The 21,525-nt window shown below is 45.1% G+C and overlaps 2 protein-coding genes across 6 annotated transcripts in view; one reads left to right on the forward strand and one right to left on the reverse strand.

The window, feature by feature from the left end:
- Flvcr2 (FLVCR heme transporter 2) overlaps nucleotides 1-9,361 on the forward strand; it is a 56,321-nt gene extending 46,960 nt beyond the window's left edge. Inside the window, exons 6-10 of the mRNA XM_048362308.1 lie at nucleotides 1,957-2,067; nucleotides 3,347-3,452; nucleotides 3,579-3,690; nucleotides 4,243-4,298; nucleotides 7,703-9,361. Coding sequence (XP_048218265.1) covers nucleotides 1,957-2,067; nucleotides 3,347-3,452; nucleotides 3,579-3,690; nucleotides 4,243-4,298; nucleotides 7,703-7,771 — 454 coding nt within the window. The 3' untranslated portion in view covers nucleotides 7,772-9,361. The remainder of the gene's footprint in view (nucleotides 1-1,956; nucleotides 2,068-3,346; nucleotides 3,453-3,578; nucleotides 3,691-4,242; nucleotides 4,299-7,702) is intronic.
- A 3,493-nt stretch (nucleotides 9,362-12,854) lies between these two features.
- Nucleotides 12,855-21,351, reverse strand: Erg28 (ergosterol biosynthesis 28 homolog). 5 transcript variants are annotated; one of them, XM_048362563.1, is made up of 6 exons: nucleotides 21,210-21,351; nucleotides 18,852-19,012; nucleotides 16,903-16,993; nucleotides 13,672-13,790; nucleotides 13,455-13,560; nucleotides 12,855-13,098 (listed from the first exon to the last, which is right to left on the reverse strand). In XM_048362563.1, exons 2-5 carry the CDS (start codon nucleotides 18,982-18,984, stop codon nucleotides 13,481-13,483), a joined length of 423 nt encoding a protein of 140 aa, XP_048218520.1. In that variant the 5' UTR covers nucleotides 18,985-19,012; nucleotides 21,210-21,351; the 3' UTR covers nucleotides 12,855-13,098; nucleotides 13,455-13,480. The 5 variants fall into 5 exon arrangements, with proteins under 5 accessions (XP_048218520.1, XP_048218519.1, XP_048218517.1 ...); XM_048362562.1 differs by having other exon boundaries at nucleotides 18,852-19,015; XM_048362560.1 differs by lacking the exon at nucleotides 21,210-21,351 and having other exon boundaries at nucleotides 12,855-13,093.
- Between the last annotated feature and the right edge of the window lie 174 nt (nucleotides 21,352-21,525).

Genomic DNA, 21,525 nt, shown 5'->3' on the forward strand with positions numbered 1-21,525 from the left:
CAAGTTCGGCATCTTATGGGCTTGCAGAATCAATGAGATGTTTGTGTCCTTGAAGTGGCTTTCTGTGGGGTGGTGGGAAGGGAGCCGGGCAGATGGAGAAGGAGGCACCTCATCTCAGTAGCTGCTTTGATGGACCAGCTTGAAGCCACCCAGAGGTCAAGGCTCTGTCCTTGACCTCATCCGAAAATGCAATCACATAGTACATTATTACTTGTGTGGCTAGCAGGAGACAGTGCTGGGGCTTCCAGCTTGGTTCTGAGTTCAAATTCCAGCTCTGAGTGTACTCAGCCAGTGGCGACTGAACAAATCACTAGCCTCAGTTTCCTTACTGGTAAAATGAGGGATGGCCATATGTTTCTTATATGATTTTTTTTTTTGTAAGAGTTGAATTGAAATCATAAACACATGTGAAATGTTTAACAGAGTTTGAGATCCAGGATGCACAGGTATGAGTGCCATGGAACAGTGTGTGTGTGCTGGCACCCCACTGTGTTTGTGGCTGTTGGCGTGGCAGGTGGGGCTGCAACTGTCACCCTCTGTCTCAATGGTTTTGGCAGGAGAGTAGAGGGGTGTGCAGAGCCTGAGCCAGGCAGGGGGAGGGGCAAGACATTGTCTATAGCAGGCAATGCCTTCTGGGAGGGGGGCCTAGAGAGAGAAGTCTGTGGGGGATTCCACTGCGGTGAGACTGACACAGAACTCAGGATTTGTGATGGAATTTAGGAAAGTTGGCAAGGAGTGAGCGGAGGGTTTGCTTTGGCTTTGAAATCATGCCCTTAGTTCTGGGGTAGAGAATGTTTTTCTTCTGAGTTCTACTGTTGGGAACAGAGTAGTTTAGATTTAATAAGAAAAGCTGTGCTGTGGTGTGCAAGTGGCAACAGGAAAGACTTATCAAGAAAAGCACATCTGAAACTCACATATCTGCCTATTGTTTCTGTGGGGTCTCAGGGCAAAGCTGACAGGTAGAATTGGATGACTTGTGCAGTAGTCCTGAACTCTGCTTCAGTGTGTCCAAGTTAATGCTTCTCCTGATTTTTTTTCCCCTCTCCCTTGTCTGGTGGGAGATTAAAGAAGGAAAAGGGTGGAGCTGCTTTTGTTTGTGGGGAGGACATAGAAACTTGTATAGAGCATTCTGTGGGAAGAGAGCATTCACTAGTGGACTTGCTTCTGTGTGTGTGTGTGTGTGTGTGTGTGTGTATCATGGATCTTCAACTCAGGGCCTGAGTACTACCCTTGAGCTCTTTTGCTGAAGGCTAGCACTCTACCACTTTGAGTCACAGTACCACTTCCAGTTTTCTAGTGGTTAATTGGAGTTAAGAGTCTCACGGACTTTCCTACCAGGCTGGCTTTGAACCATGATCCTCAGATCTCAGCCTCTTGAGTAACTAGGATCATAGGTCTAACCCACAAGTGCCTGGCTTGGAATTGCTTATTTTCTAGTCTGACCTTTTGTAACACTGATCAGGATGTAATTCCATAATTATTGCCAACCAGGTGTGGTGGCACACACCTGGAATCCTAGCTTCTTGGGAGGTAACAATAAGAGGATAACAGTGTGAAACGAGCCTAGGCAAAATGTTAGTGGGGTGTGCATGAATGTGATACCAGCTATTCAGGAGCCAGATGTAGAAAGATCATGGTCCGAGGCTACTCAAGCAAAGGTACAAGACACTGTTTGCAAAGAAAGTCAAACTAAAAGCAAAATCTCTTGAGGGCATGGCTCAAGATATCGAATACTTGCTCAAGCATGAGGCTTTGCATCCAATTCCCAAGTTCTGCCAAATAATAATCACAACAGTTATTATTTTCATTGTAAATAAAATTGTTGATAAAAAATAACATTATATTCATGATATCCCAGCCCAGAGCCCAGAGCTTAATATACGAGTGCCCAAATAGACACCGAAGGAATGAATGCATGCATGATCCTGTTATATAAGTTCTTTGTCATACTTGTAGGGAGACAACCCTGGTGGTCTATGTCATGACTCTGGTGGGCATGGTAGTCTTCACATTCACCTTGAACCTGGGACAACTGTGGGTCGTGTTTGTCACTGCTGGTACAATGGGGTAAGTTTAATTGAAACTGTTTAGTTGAAAACACCATTGCATGGCTCCCAGCACTCCCAGTATGCTAGAATGCCACATAGACCCCTGTTGCTGCCCCCTCACTTACTTTGGACTTGTGGAAAGGGTGCACAGAGATCTACTTGCAATATGCTAGGCAGCCTGTGCTGTCCTGCTGGGGTGGAGTGAAACATGTTCTATACCCTTCAAGACCTCTGGGATGCAAGGAAATGTTTAACATAGCTTAGCTTTGCCTGGGACCACAGTGGGGTCATAGATGGTCCACAGGGCTCAGAATCAGAACTTCTGGGCCTGGGCTAAGTTCTGATGCTGACTGCTGTCAAGTCATAATAAGGTCAGTCAACTGTTCTGAGCTTCCGTTTCCTCATCTGTCAATGAAAGGACATGTGGCCTGCCCTGCAGTTGATGGAACGATTGAGAAAGACCAGTAGCTTATGCCTGTAATTCTAGCTACTCAGGAGGCTGAGATCTGAGGACAGTGGTTCAAAACTAGTCTGGGCAGAAAGTCCATGAGACTCTTATATCTAATGAACCACCAAAAAGCTACAAGTAGAGCTGTGGCTCAAGTGGTAGTAGAGTGGTAGGCTTGAGCTGAAGAAGCTTGGGAACGGTGCTCAGGCCCAGAATTCAAGCCCCAGAACCTACACACACACACACACACACACACACACACACACACACACACACACACACACACACACCCCTAGGATATGAGAACAGAAGAGGGTGATACAGATGGAAAGAAATTACAAGTGAAATGTTCTAGACCTATTGTTTGAAGAAATATGTAAGAATCAACACTCCATTCACAGGAGTCTATGCCACATTCATCAGTTACTTTCTTTAGGCTTTGCCAATGTGTATGGGAGTAGAGGAGAGGCACCTCAGACACGTGGTCCTTTCAGATGGCTAGTCTCCGGAGGGACACTTTGAGGATGAGCCCTTTCTCAGTCTCCGAATACCCAGCATCTACTTCCACCACAGGGTCTCTTGGCTGAAAGTGAAATACACCAGGCATTCTTGCTCCTTCTGTAAACACAGCCATTGCTGGCTGCAAAGACATACATGGAAGACCCCATGTATCTGAGCATAAGGCATACTGGTCTACAGAATCCCCTTTCCTTGGTATGGCCATTTGAGAATGGCTAGATTGTTCACAGGCCTGGCATGTCTTCCTGGGAGAGGGAATGTCAGAGTGGAGGTGGGTCCCATCCTTGTTCTTCAAGCTCTCTGTCACCATGTTCTCTGATCTGGACTTCAGCTTCTTCATGACTGGCTATCTCCCACTGGGATTTGAGTTTGCAGTGGAGCTCACGTACCCAGAATCCGAGGGAATGTCATCTGGTCTCCTCAACGTGTCTGCACAGGTAGAGAGGCCCCGTTTCCTCTTTGTTGCCTGCCCAGCTGGACTGGTATTGCCCTATGGCAGCTCGGTTCTCCCTAGGAGCTCATGGTCTGGATTCGAGCTTCTAATCTCTCTTATTCTTTGCCAGGTATTTGGGATCATCTTCACCATCGCTCAGGGACAGATTTTAGAGGACTATGGCACCTTGCCTGGGAACATCTTCCTCTGTGTGTTCCTAGCCCTTGGGGCAGCACTCACAGGTGAGTTGGGGGGCTGAAAGCGACATGAAGCTCAGGCTTTTGGTAATTTGGGACTCTAGCGTATAGATGGGAAATACACGTGCAGGGGGACAGGTAGGGATGATTGTTAGAAAATTGGCTTAGGAGGTAGTAGCGGGATTGTGTAGGATGAACAGAGGTCTTGGGGTCAGACAGCCTGTTCATATTTGAAGACACAGACTCACCCTGACCTCTGTGGCTGTTGATCTTGAATATGTGGAACAATATCTAGGAGTCTCAGTTTCCTAATCTGTAAAATTAGGAATTGCTGATGGTGGGTAGAGCAATGTGTGTAACTTGTAGCAATAGCAGAGACTTACTTAAAGGGACTTTTAAGGTAAGTGACCCACCTGTATGGATCATGATTGGATTCTGCCTCTCAGGGATAGGCAGTGATGCTTGGGCTTTAGAGAATTAACTCCTTTGAACATCTGATGTAGGCCTGGGATATCTGTGACCCTTGGGAAAATGAGGGTTCCCTCAGTTGAACTTGACTACTGAATCTACTTGATAACTCTTGTCTTTGTCATTCAGCTTTCATTAGGGCAGATCTCCGGAGGCAGAAGGCAAACAAAGATGTTCCTGAGACTGTGAGTATGAGGAACTTCATGGGGATAAGATCTGGGTTCTGAGCCAGTGATGAAGATGTGGCCACATAGGAGGGAATCACGGGAGGCTCTCAGAGGGACTGGTTGTGTGATGGCTCCAAGGATGGCTTCCCCTGCAAATCAAAGGATTTCCTCTTTGGCTGCTGGTTCTGCCATTGCTTTTTCGCTGGTCTTTTCTGGGCTCTTCCCCTCCCCCCCCCCCACTTTCTACCTTTCTGGCTCCCCTGCTCCTGGTCCCCAGAACACATTACAGTCATCTGGGACTTGCGCTATTAAGGTTTTTGGAGTTTTGTGACTAACGTGTTGGAGGCTGACTCTGTGGACAAGTTCTGTCCATGGTATTTCTTTGAGAAATGGATTTGTGGTCATACATGGTTTTGAGTTTCTGGATTTGTTGCTAACTGTTCTCTAGGAGTATACTGTCAGTTCAACCCATGTGCACTGCTTCAGCCACGTAGAGGAGTGCCAAGGCTAAGTATTTCTCATGCTGATAGTCTTGGCCAATTTTCAAAGGCAAAACCAGTTTTCTACAAGAGATATTTTTAGTACTTAAAGATATGTGTTGGCAGATAGATGAGAATCTTCATTCTTTTGTATTTGTCTTCAGATGCCATGTGCTGGAGCTGGCAGGCATCTGCAGCCTAGCAGAGGGAGGAGGCGAGGGGAAGAACTTCACTGGGAGACAGAGACAAACCTTAAAGCAGCATTGATGCTCTGTAGACATGTGTGAGCATCAAGAGCCGCTGTAATCAGAGGCTGTGCCTGTGTTATGGACAAAGACACGTATTGCGTACTGAATGGATATACTTTGGTCAATAAGTTTAGAAAAAGTCTGGGAAAGGGTATCTGTAATAAAGCAGGACAGATTTCTTTTTGGGGGGGGAGTGGAAGTTTTCAGTTTGGAATATGGTATATTGTGTCTAGTGACGTGAGATTTTTGCATTGTTATTGGCAGATAAAGGTTAATAAGAAAACAGAAATCCCCTATCATCCTCCCCTATCAATTTGTTTTCGCATGTTATAATCTATGTACCTGTAGCTTATGTATGCTTCATTTTTTACTCTACATGTTTTCGTAAGACAGCTTGATAAACCTTGCAAACAGTTGCAGTCTACTACAGTCTTATGTCTGCAAATACACATATTTCTATCTTGTTTGCCCTTCGAGGTATTTTAATATTTCATTAGTTTTGCAGCCATATTGGAGTCTGCCTCATCTAAGTTTGTCAGTCATGGTTGCTGGCTTTTCTTGAGTCTGGTATGTTGGAAACTGTGCTGAGTAAGAATAGAAGCCTTTTCAGTCATGATGCTCAATTGTGTTGTGTCTTTGGATAATTCACTATGTGTTTCTGGATCTCACTGACAGAGTCAGTGACAATTTGGTATTAAGAGGGGGTCAGATCATGCTAGGACTGACACCAGCAAGGAAGCTGCTACTGCCACAGAGTGAAGCTGGGTCATTATGTATACCCCATGCTGGTCAGTGAAACTCAAACACCTGCAGACAAAAAAAAAGAACCAGGCAAACAGCAGATCTCTCTCTCTCTCTTTCTCTCTCTCTCTCTCTCTCTCTCTCTCTCTCTCTCTCTGATGTCAGTAGTGGGGCTTGAACTCAGAGCCAGGGCACTCTTCCTTAGTTGTTTTGCTCAAAGCTGGTGCTCTCCCAACTTGAACCACACCTCCATATTTGGCTTTTTGCTGGTTAATTGGCTCTAAGGGTTTCATGGACTTGACTGTCCTGGATGGCTTCAAACCACAATCCTCAGATCTCAGTCTCCTGGGTAGCTAGGATTACAGGCATGAACTTCCAGCACCCCACTCAGATCTCTTCACAAGAATGAGATATGTGGTATCAACAAAAAGAGAGATTAGGCTAATGACTGTCTTTGACTATGAACATCTTGCTTGGAGTTTTCCATCTTTTTTCCCCAGCACATAGATAGATGGTAGCTATGCTTCTGTCCCTACCAGCCTGTTTCTGGTGGTGACCTCAAGGCAGTGGCTTTGGAGGAGGCAGATCATGTGCACTGTGTGTGCTGCATGTGCAGGAGAGTAGAGAGCCGCTGACTGTGGACCTCAGTTGTCTGACTGTGGCTCCTCATGGCTGAGGTTAGGTGGATGCTGAAAGGTTAGCAAGAGTGAGAAAGGAGAATACTTCGAGCTGTTGCCCATGCCGTGGAATGACCAGGATGCCCTCCATCTGTTCAGCTGGCACCAACCTTAGGATGGCCCTGCACCTGCTCATCTAGGCCTTGAGCCATGTTGACTGGACAGCACTGTGCCTGTGCCCAAGGCCTTCTCGCTAATTAGAAGACCCTTGGCAGTAACTTTTTTTTTTTTCTTTTGTGAGACAGGTTCTCATTGTATATCCAGGCTGGCCTTGGATTTTTGATCCTCCCGGCTCAGCCTCCCAAGTGCTGGGATTATAGGCATGCACTACCATGCCTGAGTCAGACAAAGCATTTCTTAAAACAGCAGCCAAATTCTTGAGCTGATAGTACTTTACCTGGGATCTAGGAGAATTTCCAGGCCATATTTAATTTCAATCCCTCTTTCTTTTTTTTTTTCTTTTTTCTTTTTTTTTTTGGCCAGTCCTGGGCCTTGGACTCAGGGCCTGAGCACTGTCCCTGGCTTTCTTTTGCTCAAGGCTAGCACTCTACCACTTGAGCCACAGCGCCACTTCTGGCCGTTTTCTGTATATGTGGTGCTGGGGAATTGAACCCAGGGCCTCATGTATACGAGGCAAGCTCTCTTGCCACTAGGCCATATCCCCAGCCCCTCAATCCCTCTTTCCTGTGAATGAATCCTGTGCCATGATCTCCTTGGTAAAGCCAAGGGCAACCTGTCTCTCAGCCTTTTTTCCCCTATGCATAAAGTACAAATATGTAGCCACTGAGGTTATATAGGCAATTATGTGTAGTGCCTTTTAAAACATTGTCTTTGTGGTCGTCTTTCCATGAACATGCTACTTCTCATTCTGGGGGCCACCTCTGAATGGAAGCCTGGCACCTTGGGCAGCTAGTTGGTGGTGTATGGTAGAGTTTCTGGCTGTCAGGAAGAGGAGGCAGGGTTGGACTTGCTTGTTTTAATCCCAACAGTGAGCCTGGGGCAGTGTATTTGGGATGTGTGGCTGGGATGGTTTGGGTGGCCCTAGTATCATAGGAAGTTTCCCTTAGTCTTTGCTGAGGTCTGATTGGGTGATGTACCTAACTAAGCATGCTCTAGGTAGGACTGGTTGTTTGTCTTCTTGTTCCTTTTAGTTGCTTCTGGGAGTAGAGTGGACACTGGCTGATGTGCTCCTACTGATTAGTCTTAGCTAGAAGGTTGCTCCATCTAGGGGAGGGGAACCTTTGCCTTACAGGCTGCCCACTTGCTTTGCCTTACAGAAAGTCCAGGAGGAACAGGAAAGCAACACCAGCAAGGTGCCCACTGTCGTGTCAGAGGATCACCTCTGATAGAGAGATGACAGCAACTCAGGGGACCACGAACACCCACTTGTTCATTCTGCTCAGCGCCCTGTCAGCACAAAGGCCTTCCCTGGGCAGCTTTTGGAGGGAACCAGCTGCAGTATTTGTGGCTTGCCTGGCGGTACCCATGCCTCCTGGAACCCACTCAAGAGCTCGGATGCTTAGTGGAGGAAAGTCAGACTTTCCGTCAAATGCAAATTGGATTACTGCCCCCTCCTCTATTAGGTCATGGGTGCTGGTTTGGGGAGAGGCTGATGGAGGGTGCTGGAGTCTAATGTTGCTTGATCCTTTGCCTTCCTCCAACCCCATCCTCTCTTTTGGAGAATACTTGGGAAATTATCACAAGAAGAAAGCTTACTCAGGATATTCACTTTTTCTATTGTCTCAAGACCTTCCCATGAGGCCCCATTGTCATGAAGAAGGGGCCAGCTGTTCTGCCTGGGGAAGGGTCATTCCTCAGCCTGGGTCAGGGTCATTCCTCAGCCTGGGTCATCGGACAAACCACTCCAGTGCACAGAGAGAAGGTGCAATGGGGACATCACCCATAGAACAACCCCATCAGGGAAAAACCCTCAGGACTCTTGGCCCTCATTCCCCTGGCCTAATGTTGGAATTGTCTCCAGATCCTCTTTCCTAAGCGCTGATCAGACCAAACACCAATAAACTTGACAAAACTGGATTGTGGTCTCGTGCAGGGGATACTGTGTATCACCTAGGGGCCAAGAGTGAGCTTATGAAGTCTGCACTGTGAACTTTGCTGACTGAGTTCTGATGAGATGTTTTTATACAAATGAAGTCTTTGACCAGGGACTGCTGTTTGTCCCAGGCCACCAAATCTGCTTTTATCTGGATATGCATTATCCGGAGGGGATAATCATAGCTAATCTCGAACATTCCACTCTAGCCAATCTAAGGCTGCTTCTGAGAGATGAGAGGAAAGGGGTAGCTGGGAAGGCATCTTTTGCAATGGGCATTGAGTTCGTTTGAATTATAAACATCTCATCTCTGATGGGGGCAGTATTTACACACCCAACCTTCTCTTCATCTCCTGCTAGTGATAATCTTCATCAGATAACCTCAACATTAAGGGATTCCCTTTAGACCAATTCCAGTTGAGTTCTTTCCCTACTTTAGCCTGCTGTATGGCTTTTATAGTATCTTCTGAACATAAGAGCATTCTTGGTTAATTTCTCCAAGGTGTTGAGTAGCTGTGGTCTTGACCACAGTGCTATCTGAATTTGGTCTCTCTCATGGCCCCACTCATGATCTCAGAGGAGCCTGGCTGCCTCTGTGTGTGTGTGTGTGTGTGTGTGTGTGTGTGTGTGTGTGTGTGTACAAATCTGTACATGGAGGGGTAGAATGCCCTCTGTAAGTAATAGATGAGGCTCACACTTTTGGTGGAAGGAGTGCTTGGTGGGGGTTGTCTGTCTTTTTTTTAACAGGAGAAAGATGTTTATTCAACTGCTCAAAATGTATTAACATTGTTTACTGAACCCATTGCTCTATTTTAAAAAAGATAATTTGTATTTTCTATTTGTAGTATCAGATGTTTTAAGGCAATAAAGATTCTTAAAGTGGTCTGACTGGTCATTTGGTGGGGCAGCAGCAGCATTTGGTTATCCTGAGATTATCATTTCTTTTTTGTTTTGGGTCCTGTCCTGGAGCTTGCACTCAGGGCCTGGACACGGTCTCTGAGTTATTTTGCTCAAGGATAGTGTTCTACCACTTGAGTCACAGCTCCACTTCAGGCTTTTTGGTGGGTAATTGGAGATAAGAATCTCATGCTTTCCAGCTTGGGATGTCTTTGAACTACGATCCTCAGATCTGTTTCATGAGCAACTAGGATTATAAGCATGAGTCACATTTTTGAGGACTGAGGTATGACCAGGCTGAAAGGGTAGGGATCAAGGCTGGCTGAGCAGTGACTATGACCCCCTCACCCCCCGTAGAAGCATGTTGTCTGTTGACATAGGTACTACTGTCCTAGTGGTTTTATTAAAGACAAGACTCTAAAGGCTCCTGTCCACCCACACAGAAGACTGCAACTCTGTGGCTAGCCTGTGACCTTGACCCCTCTCCCTACTGTGTACACACTGGAATGTGATCCCTGATGAGATGGCCCACTGTTGTCTCTGGCTCTGCCTCAAAGGGCGGCTGAAGTGTTGTTCCATGATCCTGTTGTTCCCTGCACTGGCTCACTCAGACTTGAGTCAACAGCTTGGTTCCCGCAGTCCCCTCCAGTCTCATGCTACCACTTTCCTTCTCAATTGTGTCTGAGCAGCTGTGCTCATTTCACATCTGTTATGTGGGGATTTCAATGCTGTCAGTTTTCTGCATAATTCTTCCCTTCCAAGGTACCCTGTACCCATTCTAGCACCAGCCATTAGCAATTCTTAGCTGGAAACAATATTATGGTTTTACTTTACTTTTTTTTGTGTGTGTGCCTGTCCTGGGGCTTGAACGCAGGGCCTGGATGCTGTCCCTAAGCTCCTATGCTCAAGGATAGTGCTGTACCACTTGAGTTATAGCTCTACTTTGCTTTTTGGTGGTTAAGTGGAGATAAGACTCCCATAGACTTTCCTGCTTGAGCTGGCCTTGAACCACAACCCTCAGTTCTGTCTCCTGAATAGCTATGATTCTAGGCATGAGCCACCAGCACCTGGTGGCAGCACTGATGTTTGAACTCAGGGGCCTCACACAGGTGCTCTCCTGCTTAAGCCTTACCTCTGGCCCTTTTTTACTTTATTCTTCAGGGAGAGTCTTGTGCTTTTTCCTGGGTCCAGCTTCAAACCAATATCCTTCTAACAGCCTTCCATATAGCTGGAATCACGGGTATACACTTCCATGCTGGCTTCTTGATTTAGAACCCATCCTTCCAATCTGAATAGTTGGGACCTCAGGTATGATGATTCTACTTAAATCACCAGGGAAGGGACTGAGTCTGGGCTATTAGGCAATCTGCTATTCATAGTACCTGTTGTCCACTCAAATGGTCACTTTAGAACCTTCTGGATCTTGCCTTTTCTCACATGCAATCATATTTCTATGTGTATACCTAGAGGATCCACATCATTTTACACTTTCACTCCTTTCTCAGTGGTCTCCAGGTGGATTTATATACTCATGTTAATTTTATAAGACCACTGCTTTTCTTACTGCTTCTTATAGGCAAAGAAAACATTTTTTTTTTTTTTTTGGCCAGTCCTGGGGCTTGAACTCAGGTCCTGAGCACTGTCCCTGGCTTCTTTTCTGCTCAAGGCTAGCACTCTGCCAACTTGAGTCACAGCGCCATTTCTGGCCTTTTCTATATATGTGGTGCTGAGGAATCAAACCTAGGGCTTCATGTATCCGAGGCAAGCACTCTTGCCTCTAGGCCATATTCCCAGCCCCAGAAAACATTCTTAACATTGAGCTATTTATCAAGATGCGGTGTGGTGGGCATATGAGGCCAATCAGAAAGGAAAGTCAACACAGAAATGGAACCAGAGTTCTGAATGAACCATGATGCTTATAATCCTTGTAACTTTTTGGTTATACAGCCATGTTCTTTTTACTGTTTAAGGTTGATTTTATTCCTTTCACCAAAGAGCTGATGGAGACTTCCTAGTACATTGTTAAAGACACTGAAAATTCTGTGTTTTTTTGGTCAGGTGTAGGACTTGAATTTAGGGCATGGGCACTGTCCTTGAGCTTTTCACTCAAGGCTAGCATTCTACCACTTTGGGCCAAAGCACCACTTTCAGGTGGTTAATTGGAGATAAGAGTCTCATGGACTTCCCTGCCCAGGCTGGCTTTGGACTGTGATCTTCAGATCTCAGATCTTCAGAATTTCAGATCTCCTAAGTAGCTAGGATTACAGGTGTGAGCCACCAGTGGCCAGCCCTTTGAACTTCCTTAATAGACTCACAAGTCCCACCTTTGTTTCTGATTTTCTTTTTAGCTCCTAACTCTTCACCATACTGTAGCTACACAGATAACACTTTTGAACAACTGTTCCTAGCTGCCAGTTGCTATTCCCTCTGCCCTAAATGCCTGCTTCTGGTCTTGAGACTGAGTCCTAAGCATTTGAGTCTCAGCTGAAACCCCACCGTCAGACCTTTTCTGGTGATCCAAGTTACGTCAGCATTCTCCCACCCACCTTTTCTTGATCAAACCACCTTGCTTTGTACAGAATTCTGTCTGTAGTTCTTCCTCCTTGTAAACCCTGTTTTGGCAAGTACATTATGCCCCAGGAGCAGAGACTTCCTGTGCTGTTTCATTTCCCTGCTCCATGAGACTGGCATGGAGAGGGCCTCAATAAATATTTGGTGAAATAACAAGAGGCCTTGCAAATAGACAAGGTGAGTGAGCGGAAGGCCCAGCCAGTGGAGGCCCCACCAGGCAGTGTTTCCAGGGCAGTTGTCACTAGGGGACATTATCCTTGGGGTCTAGGAGGCTTCCTTTCACAGTCATGCAGCTGTTTCTTCAATGCTACTTAATTTCAGTTTCTGTCTCTGCAGTATCAAGAACTTTGTTCTCTTCCTAAAGAAGAGGACAAGAAAGGATGGTGACTGTTAAGTGGTGATCCTACAATCTAGAAGATGAGAAAGAAGAACATTGGATTTCAAGAGCACAAGAGGCTGGGTACCAGTGGCTCATGCCTGTAATCCTAGCTACTCAGGAGGCTGAGATCTGGGGATCATGGTTCAAAGCCAGCCCTGGCAGGAAAAGTTCATGAGACTTCTCTCTAGTTAACCACCAGAAAACCAGAAGTGGCACTGTGGCTCAAAGTGGTAGAGTGCTGACCTTGAGTGAGAAAGCTCAGAGACAGTGCCTAGGCCCTCAATTCAAGGCCCACAACCTACCCCCCCCCCCAAAAAAAAAAAAGCACAAGAGAAGCAAGTGACAAGAGAAGCTAGAGGTGGCCGGGCTGAGTAGGTCTTCATTTGTCCCACTCAGGTGGATTTGATCCAGGCAGAAAGCTGTGATGCTCTGGTCCTGGGGCTCAGGGTGATGGGGCGGGTTGCGGTGGGTGGGGAGGAAAAGAAGGAAGGGCTCTTGTCTTATGGGAGATCAAAATACAGGGAGAAGAGAAGAGGGTTTTTCTATTTATTACAAAATTGGTTTCACAAATACAGGTGACCACAAGCTCTTAAACCAGCCCAAACCCTTTCATTCTTCATCAGCCTCTAGATAAGAGAGCCACAGTCTGCTCACAGAGGGGAGCCTGCGTCGGAAGCGCTGTGTGTCTGTGGATGGCTGACTGTTGGGTCCCACAGCAGAGAGGAGCCTGGTGGGAGCGGCCTGGCGAAGAAGGAGCCCTTGGTCCCGCTGCTCTGAGGGGAACAGCAGCTTGGAGTTTCACAGTCCTATGTGCCCACCACAAAAGTCAAATCAAGGGATAGAAAGAAAAGGGAGAGAACAACAACAAAAAGTAGGAAAGGGACTTCTAATGTGCTAGAGTTTCTTGACTTGGATGGGAAGGGTACACACTTGAAAATCACTGTATATTATATGGATGTGTTACATGCATACAATTTATCTTAGAAATTTATCTTAAAAATTTTAAAAAAATATAAAAACCATCCCCAAACACAACTAAAGGGGCTGAGGAGGGAGCCAAAACCAAAACCAAAACCAAAACCAAGCGGGCAGAGAAGATGAAAACAGATAGCAAGGGAGAAGGTGGAACCTTGGAGGCGGTCGGGCCAACTGGACTCAATTCCTCTTCTTCTGTCTGGATACTGGTTCTGCTTCTAGGTACTGGAGCCCAACCAGCATTCCCAGGATCGAGAAACCTTAGGAAAGAGAGCAGCTGAGTTGTAAACACAGCCTTTCTTCACATACACTGCCCTTGCCTTGGGCCTGGGACAGCTGCTGTGGAGGTTTGGGTGGGGGGAGGGGCTTACTTGCCACCATCAGAGGTGCCAGGACGCCAATTGTGGGGGCTGCAGTTCCGAATACAAACAACTCGGAGAGGAAGTGCCCAAGGGCAAGCAGGAAGGTCCACAGCGTGATATGGTAGAGCCTGCAAAGGAGAAATGGAGACCCGAATGGAAAGGAAAGTAAACTGCTTGTTCACTATAAGCTCTCAGCTGACTTGAGGTACACACAGGGACAAGACTGTGGCTGAAAGAGAAAGGACACTATTCCTGAGAAACACATCCATTTCTTCTCTCCTAGGGCAAAATAAAAGTTTGAGAGGCTAATCTGAAAGTATAGTCCAAGTGGTCAGAGTAAGTCTCAGCAAGGTGGAAAACTCAAGTGTAGCAAAGCAGTATCTGAATTATGGCAACCCTAGACAGTGTCAGCCATGTTGGCGCTTTGCTTGACCAGATGGTCAGGCTATAGTCTAAGTCCATCAGTAGGTGCTCCACACCAGCCAGTGCTAATGGGACAGAAGCCACAGAGGAAAGGCCTGTGTGAGCTAAAGAGGGAGCCATTTCTGGGCCTTTCAGTCACTCCTGCAGTACAGTCTGGTTACTTTGTGTCTAAGCCTAGAATGGTCAGATGGAAGACATGCTGACACCCCCCAGGAGGGAGAACTTATTTCTCAGCTTTGACTGTGAAGTGAATGACAAGAGGCTACTGGCTGAGGGATGCTTCAATACTACTTCTGATGCTACTTCTTTTTCTTGTTTGTGTTTTAAGGATGTAATTAAAAAATAAAGTGTTTCAAATATATATAAAAAACAAGAGAATACTGCCAGGCACTGTTGGTTTATGCTTCTATAACCCTAGCTACTCAGGAGGCTGAGATCTGAGAATCTTGGTTCAAAGCCAGCCGAGGCAGAAAAATCCATGAGCTTCTTATCTCCAAAAATCCAGCAAAAACACCAGAAGTGGAGACCTGACTCAAGTGGTAAGGTGTCAGCTACAAGTGGAAAAAGTGAGAGTGCAAGTCCCTGAGTTTAAGCCCCAGTACTGGCACACACACAAAAAATTGGGGAGAATAGGATAATGAACCCCAATGTAACCTATACCCAGCTTCATCAAACTTTAGTATTCAGACAGATCCCTTTTTCTTATTCATGCTGGGAAAGTGCTCTCCTACTGAACTACAGCCTCAGCTGGATACTTTTTTTCCTGAGATAAAGAGTAAAAAGAAATAAAGTATTATAGGAATAGAATACAAAGAAACAAAGTACTACAGATACCAGTTAAAACTCCTACTGTATCCTACTCTGATGCTCCCTTTCTCCTCCATAGAAGCAATGATCTTAAATTTGGTGTTTATTGTTCTAGTGCATTTTTAGTAAAGGTGTAGTATATTTGTGTTGATTTGGAGTTTCCATTTAGGAAGGGAATATGATCAGGGTGCGTGTCATAAGGGCATGGGTCAAAGTCCTAGTTTAGAAAGGACTACAATCACAAAGCATTTGCAGTTGTCCTGGGTTGGGAGAAGGGAAAAGTGAATGGGTAACAGAGATAAGGATTGTCTTTGCTCATTCCAAAAGCACAGCAAACAAGACACAGCCTTTATACCTACCAAAAAACTCATCATGCTAACAGTCATTATCCCTCCTTTTTCCTCCTGGTAGAACAGCTATCTATCATCATATCAATGAAGAGACTAAGGTGCAGAGAAAGAAAATAACTTATTGCTATAAAGCTAGTTACCAATAAATCTGAGACTTGAATGCATATTCTTGGTTTTGTTCTCCATGAAACCATACTACTTCCAAAAATATGTGTCTATCTAGGACATGTAAACCACATTTGAAGTTTAAAAAAAATTAAAAATAAAGTTGGAGATCAAAAGGCTAATAGTCTTGTTTCAAATCCCACTTGAGTCACTCTTCCTCAGTTTAAATTAATTGGATCTCTAATATTTAGGTCTGCAAAGTCAGGAATGAAAATCATTGCCTCCCAGTGCTGCTAGGAGACATGATCAAGGTCATGTAGATGACAACTCGTGGTACAATTGGAGGCATGCAATATATTATTACCTCCTCTCTTCCCCAGATACTGATAGCCTGGACATGATAAAAATTATTCAGCTGGATACCAGTGGCTCATGCCTTTCATCCTAGCTACTCAGGAGGCTGAGATCTGAGGACTGCAGTTAGAAGCCATCCAGGGGAAGAAAAGTCCCCATGAGACTCTTATCTCCAGTTAACCAATCAAAATCTGAAAGTAGAGCTGTGGCTCAGGTGGTAGAGCACTAGCCTTGAGCACAAAGAGGCTCAGGGACTGCACCCATGCCCCAAGTTCAAGCCCCACAACCAGAAAAAAAAATTCTTTAGTATGAGAATGGCCTTTTGACAGCCTCACCTAGTGAACTGAGCAATCTGTTTCTACTTTGTGGGAGATGGGGAAAGAGCTGGAGCCTCCTCTAGTGGTAAGAGTTGGTAACTGCTCCATGTGTGTCTTAGTACTAGTGGAAAGGCAGTGTGCAGGTTCTTTTATGTTTTCTTGACTGCATGAGTTCCATGTCAGCTTATTTGTGGATAACTCTTTTGCGTGGCTCAATATTTCTGCTCACTCCTGTTTTCTAAGGAGAAATGTATGTGTGGGTGGCTATTCTAAAAGGACCATACTGGGGTTTGAGGCTGTAGCTTACCACACATAAGGGCCTAGATTTGATCTTTAGCACACTGCAAAACAACAAAGCAAGACAAAAAGCTCAAGCTACATAGCAGAAGGCAGATTCTTTAGGAAAGGATCAGTGCCAGGCACTGGTGGCTCATGCCTGTAATGTTTAGCTACTCAGGAGGCTGACATCTGAGGATCAAAAGCCAGCTCTGGCAGGAAAGTTCATGAGACTCTTATCTCTGATTAACCACCAGAAAACTGGAAGTGGAGCTGTGGTTCAAAGTGGTAGAGTGCTACCCTTGAGCTAAAGAGCTCAGGGACAGTGCCCAAGCCCTGAGTTCAAGCCCCAAGACTGACTGGAAAAAAAAAAAAAGAGGAGTGTGATACAAACCATTGGATAACACTGACAGTTTGCTATGTCAGTTCCAAAGACTTTTCAGATTTTTAAGAAAACTGTTAGGGCTATCACAGTTTTTCAGATGTAATCAGTAGACCTTGGTAGCAATTTATTACCCATGTGCTAGGGTTATGTAATAAGCCTAACCATGGAGTGATGGGTGTGCATAGCACTAAAGGATGCTAAAGGTCTTCCTTCCATTACATACGTCTTGTTGTGGATGTCAATGGCGCAGAGGCAGCGAATCACTGAGGAGAGCAGTGTCCAGATCCCAAAGGTCCGGGCTTGTAGGCCATTCACTGTGGAGAGAGAGAGAGAGGGAATAAAGTAAGTGTTGAGAGAAGAGCTTCCTTCTAAACACTTCTTATTTCTCCAGTGATTCATAACAGCTGAACCTGACCCTTTCTATGCCTGAGCTGAGAGGGTTCTGGTGCCAAACTAGGGGACTGGAAGAAATTCCACAACAAGAACTGTTCATATCTTCATTGTCTTCACATGGGGGTTCCAACAAAATTTTTAGTTAGGCAAATAGCTCCTGGATGTAGCTTACATCCTTTGGAAGGCGAGAGGCTGGATTAGAACAGCTTTGAGAGAGAGAGAGATGTCTCTGTTTACACTACTCAAAAGGTCAGACTGAGCCAGGAGATCCACTACCAATGTAGATGCTATAAAGATGCAGTTTCAGTCCCTGGGTCTCTGCCTGAATTGACCTCTACATTGTCTTGAGCACAGCTGAAGCACACTAGCTTCCTGGGCTTCCCACTTTGAGCAACTTCTGGCTTTGTGGTGGTTAATTAGGGATAAGTTTCTTGCCCGGGCTGGCTCCGAACTGCAATCCTCAGATCTCAGCCTCCTGTGTAGCTAGGATTGCAGCCTGGCTTTGTGGACTTTTTAATATTTGAAAAACCTAACAGCTCTACCAAATTCACATCACCAAGGTATTTAGAAGCAATAAAAAAAAGTTCCACATATCAACCAAGAATCTAACATTAGACTATGTTCTTAAAAAAACACAGAAAACCTAATTGATAGATTGATAGATTAAAAGACAAGCAACTTCTTTGTGAGATACTCGGGGGAAGTGCTTCAGCAAAGGGCCAGACCAGATAACCACTGAAGTCCTGGGTACAAAGGCCATTGATGTGACCATCTGAAGGCAGCATCGGAGGCTTGAAAAATAGTTTTTCTGTTCTGTTTTCCAGTTTCTTGACTCCTATTATATTCAAGCTTTGATGAAAAGAAACCTTAGCCCACTTAATTTCACTTTAGACCTAGATGTTGTGGAAAAATGAGCTAGGTCAGAGCCCGAATCTGGGTTAGCTATAAATGTGGCAGAGAACTGTTAGCTGCTGTCAGACCATGCAGCAGCTCAAAGTACCCCCATCTCAATGCGATGAAGTGCAAGCTGCAGGAGACAGGGGCACTCAGCAGACACATGTGGCAGGGGGGAGGGGAGGAGGTTTGAGAGAGGCCAGCTTGAGCCTTGAAGCTTCACTGTGGGTGACTTCTGTTTGGAGAGACATGTGATCTCTGCTCAGGGACTGCATCAGAGTTTGGGAAGACAGTGGATTAGTAACTGTACAGCTGCAACATGGAATATAAACTGTGATCTGATTACTGAAAAGGGCTTTTTGGCATCCTACTGGGGCATCCTAGAATCATGAAGTATCTACTTCCTTCCTTGCCCTTGAAGGCTTTCTGGCCATACAAACTGTCTGGGGCAACGTAAAATGAATAAAAAGGTATCCAGAGAAGCAGATGAAAGAGCCAAATGCTCTCTACAAAGTTTGTCACTCCAGTGGCTACCAAAGACTAGCTTAGGCAGCGTCAGAATCACCTGGAGGGTTTTAGAAACTGGATCCCTGGGCCTCTCCCAGGTTCAGCAAATTGATTTGGAGAGAGAAATGGGTACTTATGCTTTGTTTGATATTAAGTTTCCTGGGTTGTTCTCATGTAAAGTTTGATTTGGGAATGAGCTAGGCAACTTCTACACAGAATATTGTTTGATTTCTTTTCTTTCTTTTTACGGGGGAGGTAGGGAAGGAGACTGTCTTGCTATGTATGTAGCCTAGGCTAGACTTGAACTTACTCTTGCCTTAATATTCTGAGTGCTGAGTGCCTGTATCACCATGTCTAGCCTGTTCTATGGTTTCTTACCGAGGTTTGGCTTGCCAGTGTACAGCTTTTCGTAGAGAAAGGTATGATCTCGGAAGCTCTGAAGTGTGTTCCCCATGGCTATGATGGACACTATGACCAGCCAGCTTCGTAACACATTCAGGAAACGGCTCATGGCTCTCCTCAAAGCGGAGAGGGTGCTTCTGCTTTGAAAACAAAGCCAGATGGCAGGTTAACCTGTGTTCCATTTATGAGGGATACCCAAGCTTAGTTGGCCAATCACATCACAAATTCCTCCTCAATTCCTTTAGGCTCATCCACCCTTGATTTTCCTCACACCACTTGTATATTAACTCTAAATCCAAGTGTGCTGACCTTTACTCAAAGTGGCGAGGCCCTTTACAATGGGTGGAAATAACAAATCTATCAGGAAAAGAAATGGAGAACAAAAAGGGAATAGAGGGAAAGGAGGTGTACAAACATTACTATACAGTAGCAGAATGGAGTTCTGTGTAAGGCTCGTGGAAATTTCTCTCCATACTTATTTATTCTGATAGTGGTGACAGAGCAGTATTCCTTGCCTTAAGTATGCAGACCTTACTTTTTGTCAAAGTAATTTCTTCAAATTCCAGTAATATCTCAAATCAAAGCGCTTTTCTCTTGGATGGAATCAGTACCCACAAGTCTTTCCCTTGCAATATAAGTGGTTCAGCTGTGATTATAAATCTACTTACGAACACCTGCCTGGTTACTGAGGTTGGATCCTTCCAAACCTCGTGGATTTGAGTAGAAACTTAAGTTGCAAAGGCACCATTTATGTCCTTAGGGTTTTTTTTTAAAGTAAACTCTTAAACTAGAATAGATATAAAATTAAAAATAATTGTGACTTTGCAATAATAAGAAGATGATATTAAGAAGGAAATAGCTGTGACTTTAGGTCACTAGTAAGAAAATTATATTGAAGAAGAAGCAGCAATCTTGGTGTTGAGTTATAAGAAAAACTGCAACAGCTATTAGTGCTTGGGCACTTGCACCATGCACTATGCCAGCTTGGAACATATAATCATCTTATACCTACAACTGGTGCTATTAGTATTTCCATTTATTAGCAGTGCTATTAGTATTTCCATTTTACAGATGATGTGTGGGAGAGAGGTCTAGTGATTTGCTTGAAGCGATACAGTTAGTATTTAGCAGAGTTAAGACACAAGTAATGGTCTGTTGGACATTGGGTTACAGTACTACCTCACCGACAATTTTTTGATGAAGTTCTCATTTTTGTGGAAGATCAGTATACCATCTCCACTTTTGCCATCAAATGGCACAGAAAACACACTAGTTACTTATATGCTTTTTGTTTGGATCAACTCTCGCTGAGTAGTGATGGCCATCGGTCTGATTTAAATGAGATTTAAATGATTTAAATCTAATGAAGGACCAGCCTCTCATCACCATCACTATCATGATCTCTATCCATGGTGTATCTGTTGGTAGGTTAACATCCTTGTCTTGAAGTGGTAATAAACTATCAGGCTTCTTTTATCATTTTGGCAATAGAAGCATCAATTTCGTCCCACATTACCCTGCTAAAATAGAGATTAGTCTTTAAAGTCAGCAGTGGTCCAAGGCAGTGTGAAGCACAAGAAAAGAGCTGTAGAGAAGGATGAATTGAGTTCCTGAGGGAAACATAGTTCACAAAGGGGGACCTCATCCAATCCCAGAAAAAAATGAGGGTCTAGTGGACATCAAAGGCACTTGCCAAGGTCCCCCTCTATTTCTATTTCTCATCCCTTCTCAAAAGGAGATTCAGGTCTGCTTCCAGGGTTAAGAAAGTAGAACTCTCTCTTTTCAGCAGAACTTATGTTCTTCCAGGTTTTCACAGGACTTAGAAATCACAGCAGGCAGCAGATGAGAAATTGCTTGAGCATTTCTGAATAGTTCTGCCAGTTCCTTAACCCCATTTCTCCACAGCTTTAGGGCCTCCCAGAGTTTCATCTTTCATCCAATTTTGCTTGGGACTGGCCTAGCCTGGGTGTGGTGTTAAATCTTACGAGTCAGAAAAGACAGATTCTTATTCTAAGCCAGGGCATTTACTATTCGCAGCCTCGGTTTTTTCATCTGCCAAATGGGGATACAATTATTTACTCCCAAGGGTTAGAGGAACTGCTCGAGAAGAACTGATTCTTACACAATGGGCTGGCTCGCTACAGCCGATCCTCCATTAATCTATTCCTTCTTTCCCCTAATTTACCAAGTCCTTTCCATCTTCCCACATCCTTTTCAACGTCCCCCCCTCCAAAGGTAGTCTCCCAGGAAACTTCTACTTTTCCCAATTCCCCAGGAGCTTCACAGTCAGATCCCACACGGACACCTACTGCTTACTCTTGCAAATTCTCCTACCTGGCGACCGGACTCTTAGCACTGCAGCAGTAGTCCTTCCCAACAGCTCCAGTCTGGAGTCCAGATGGGCCACTTGTCTCCGCCCCCGTCCTCAGCCGGTACCCAGGATTGGATCATTCCTGTCACTCCTTGCTTTGATTGGCTGGTTCGGTTTTTGCTGGAGCAGGCGATAGGGAGTGAACACTGTGGCTGCCAATCAGAGGTTATTGCCGCCTAAGCTGTTCTCCTGGCCATGTCGTTCATGCAGAAAGACCCTCCCCTTAAGCGTGGCGGAACTATAGGTTTGGAGTTAGTCTTTTAGGGGCGGAGACACAAA

This window comes from Perognathus longimembris, chromosome 14, assembly GCF_023159225.1.
Source record: "Perognathus longimembris pacificus isolate PPM17 chromosome 14, ASM2315922v1, whole genome shotgun sequence".
Taxonomy (NCBI): Eukaryota; Metazoa; Chordata; class Mammalia; order Rodentia; family Heteromyidae; genus Perognathus; species Perognathus longimembris.

Bases quoted from the DNA above. Each gene is read 5' to 3' on its own strand.
- Erg28 (XM_048362563.1), bottom strand. From the start codon at position 18,984: ATGAGCCGTTTCCTGAATGTGTTACGAAGCTGGCTGGTCATAGTGTCC. The intron at 16,994-18,851 runs GTAAGAAACCAT...CTCTCTCCACAG, and splicing joins CACTGGCAAGCCAAACCTCG to TGAATGGCCTACAAGCCCGG. The intron at 13,791-16,902 runs GTATGTAATGGA...TCTCCTTTGCAG, and splicing joins ATTGACATCCACAACAAGAC to GCTCTACCATATCACGCTGT.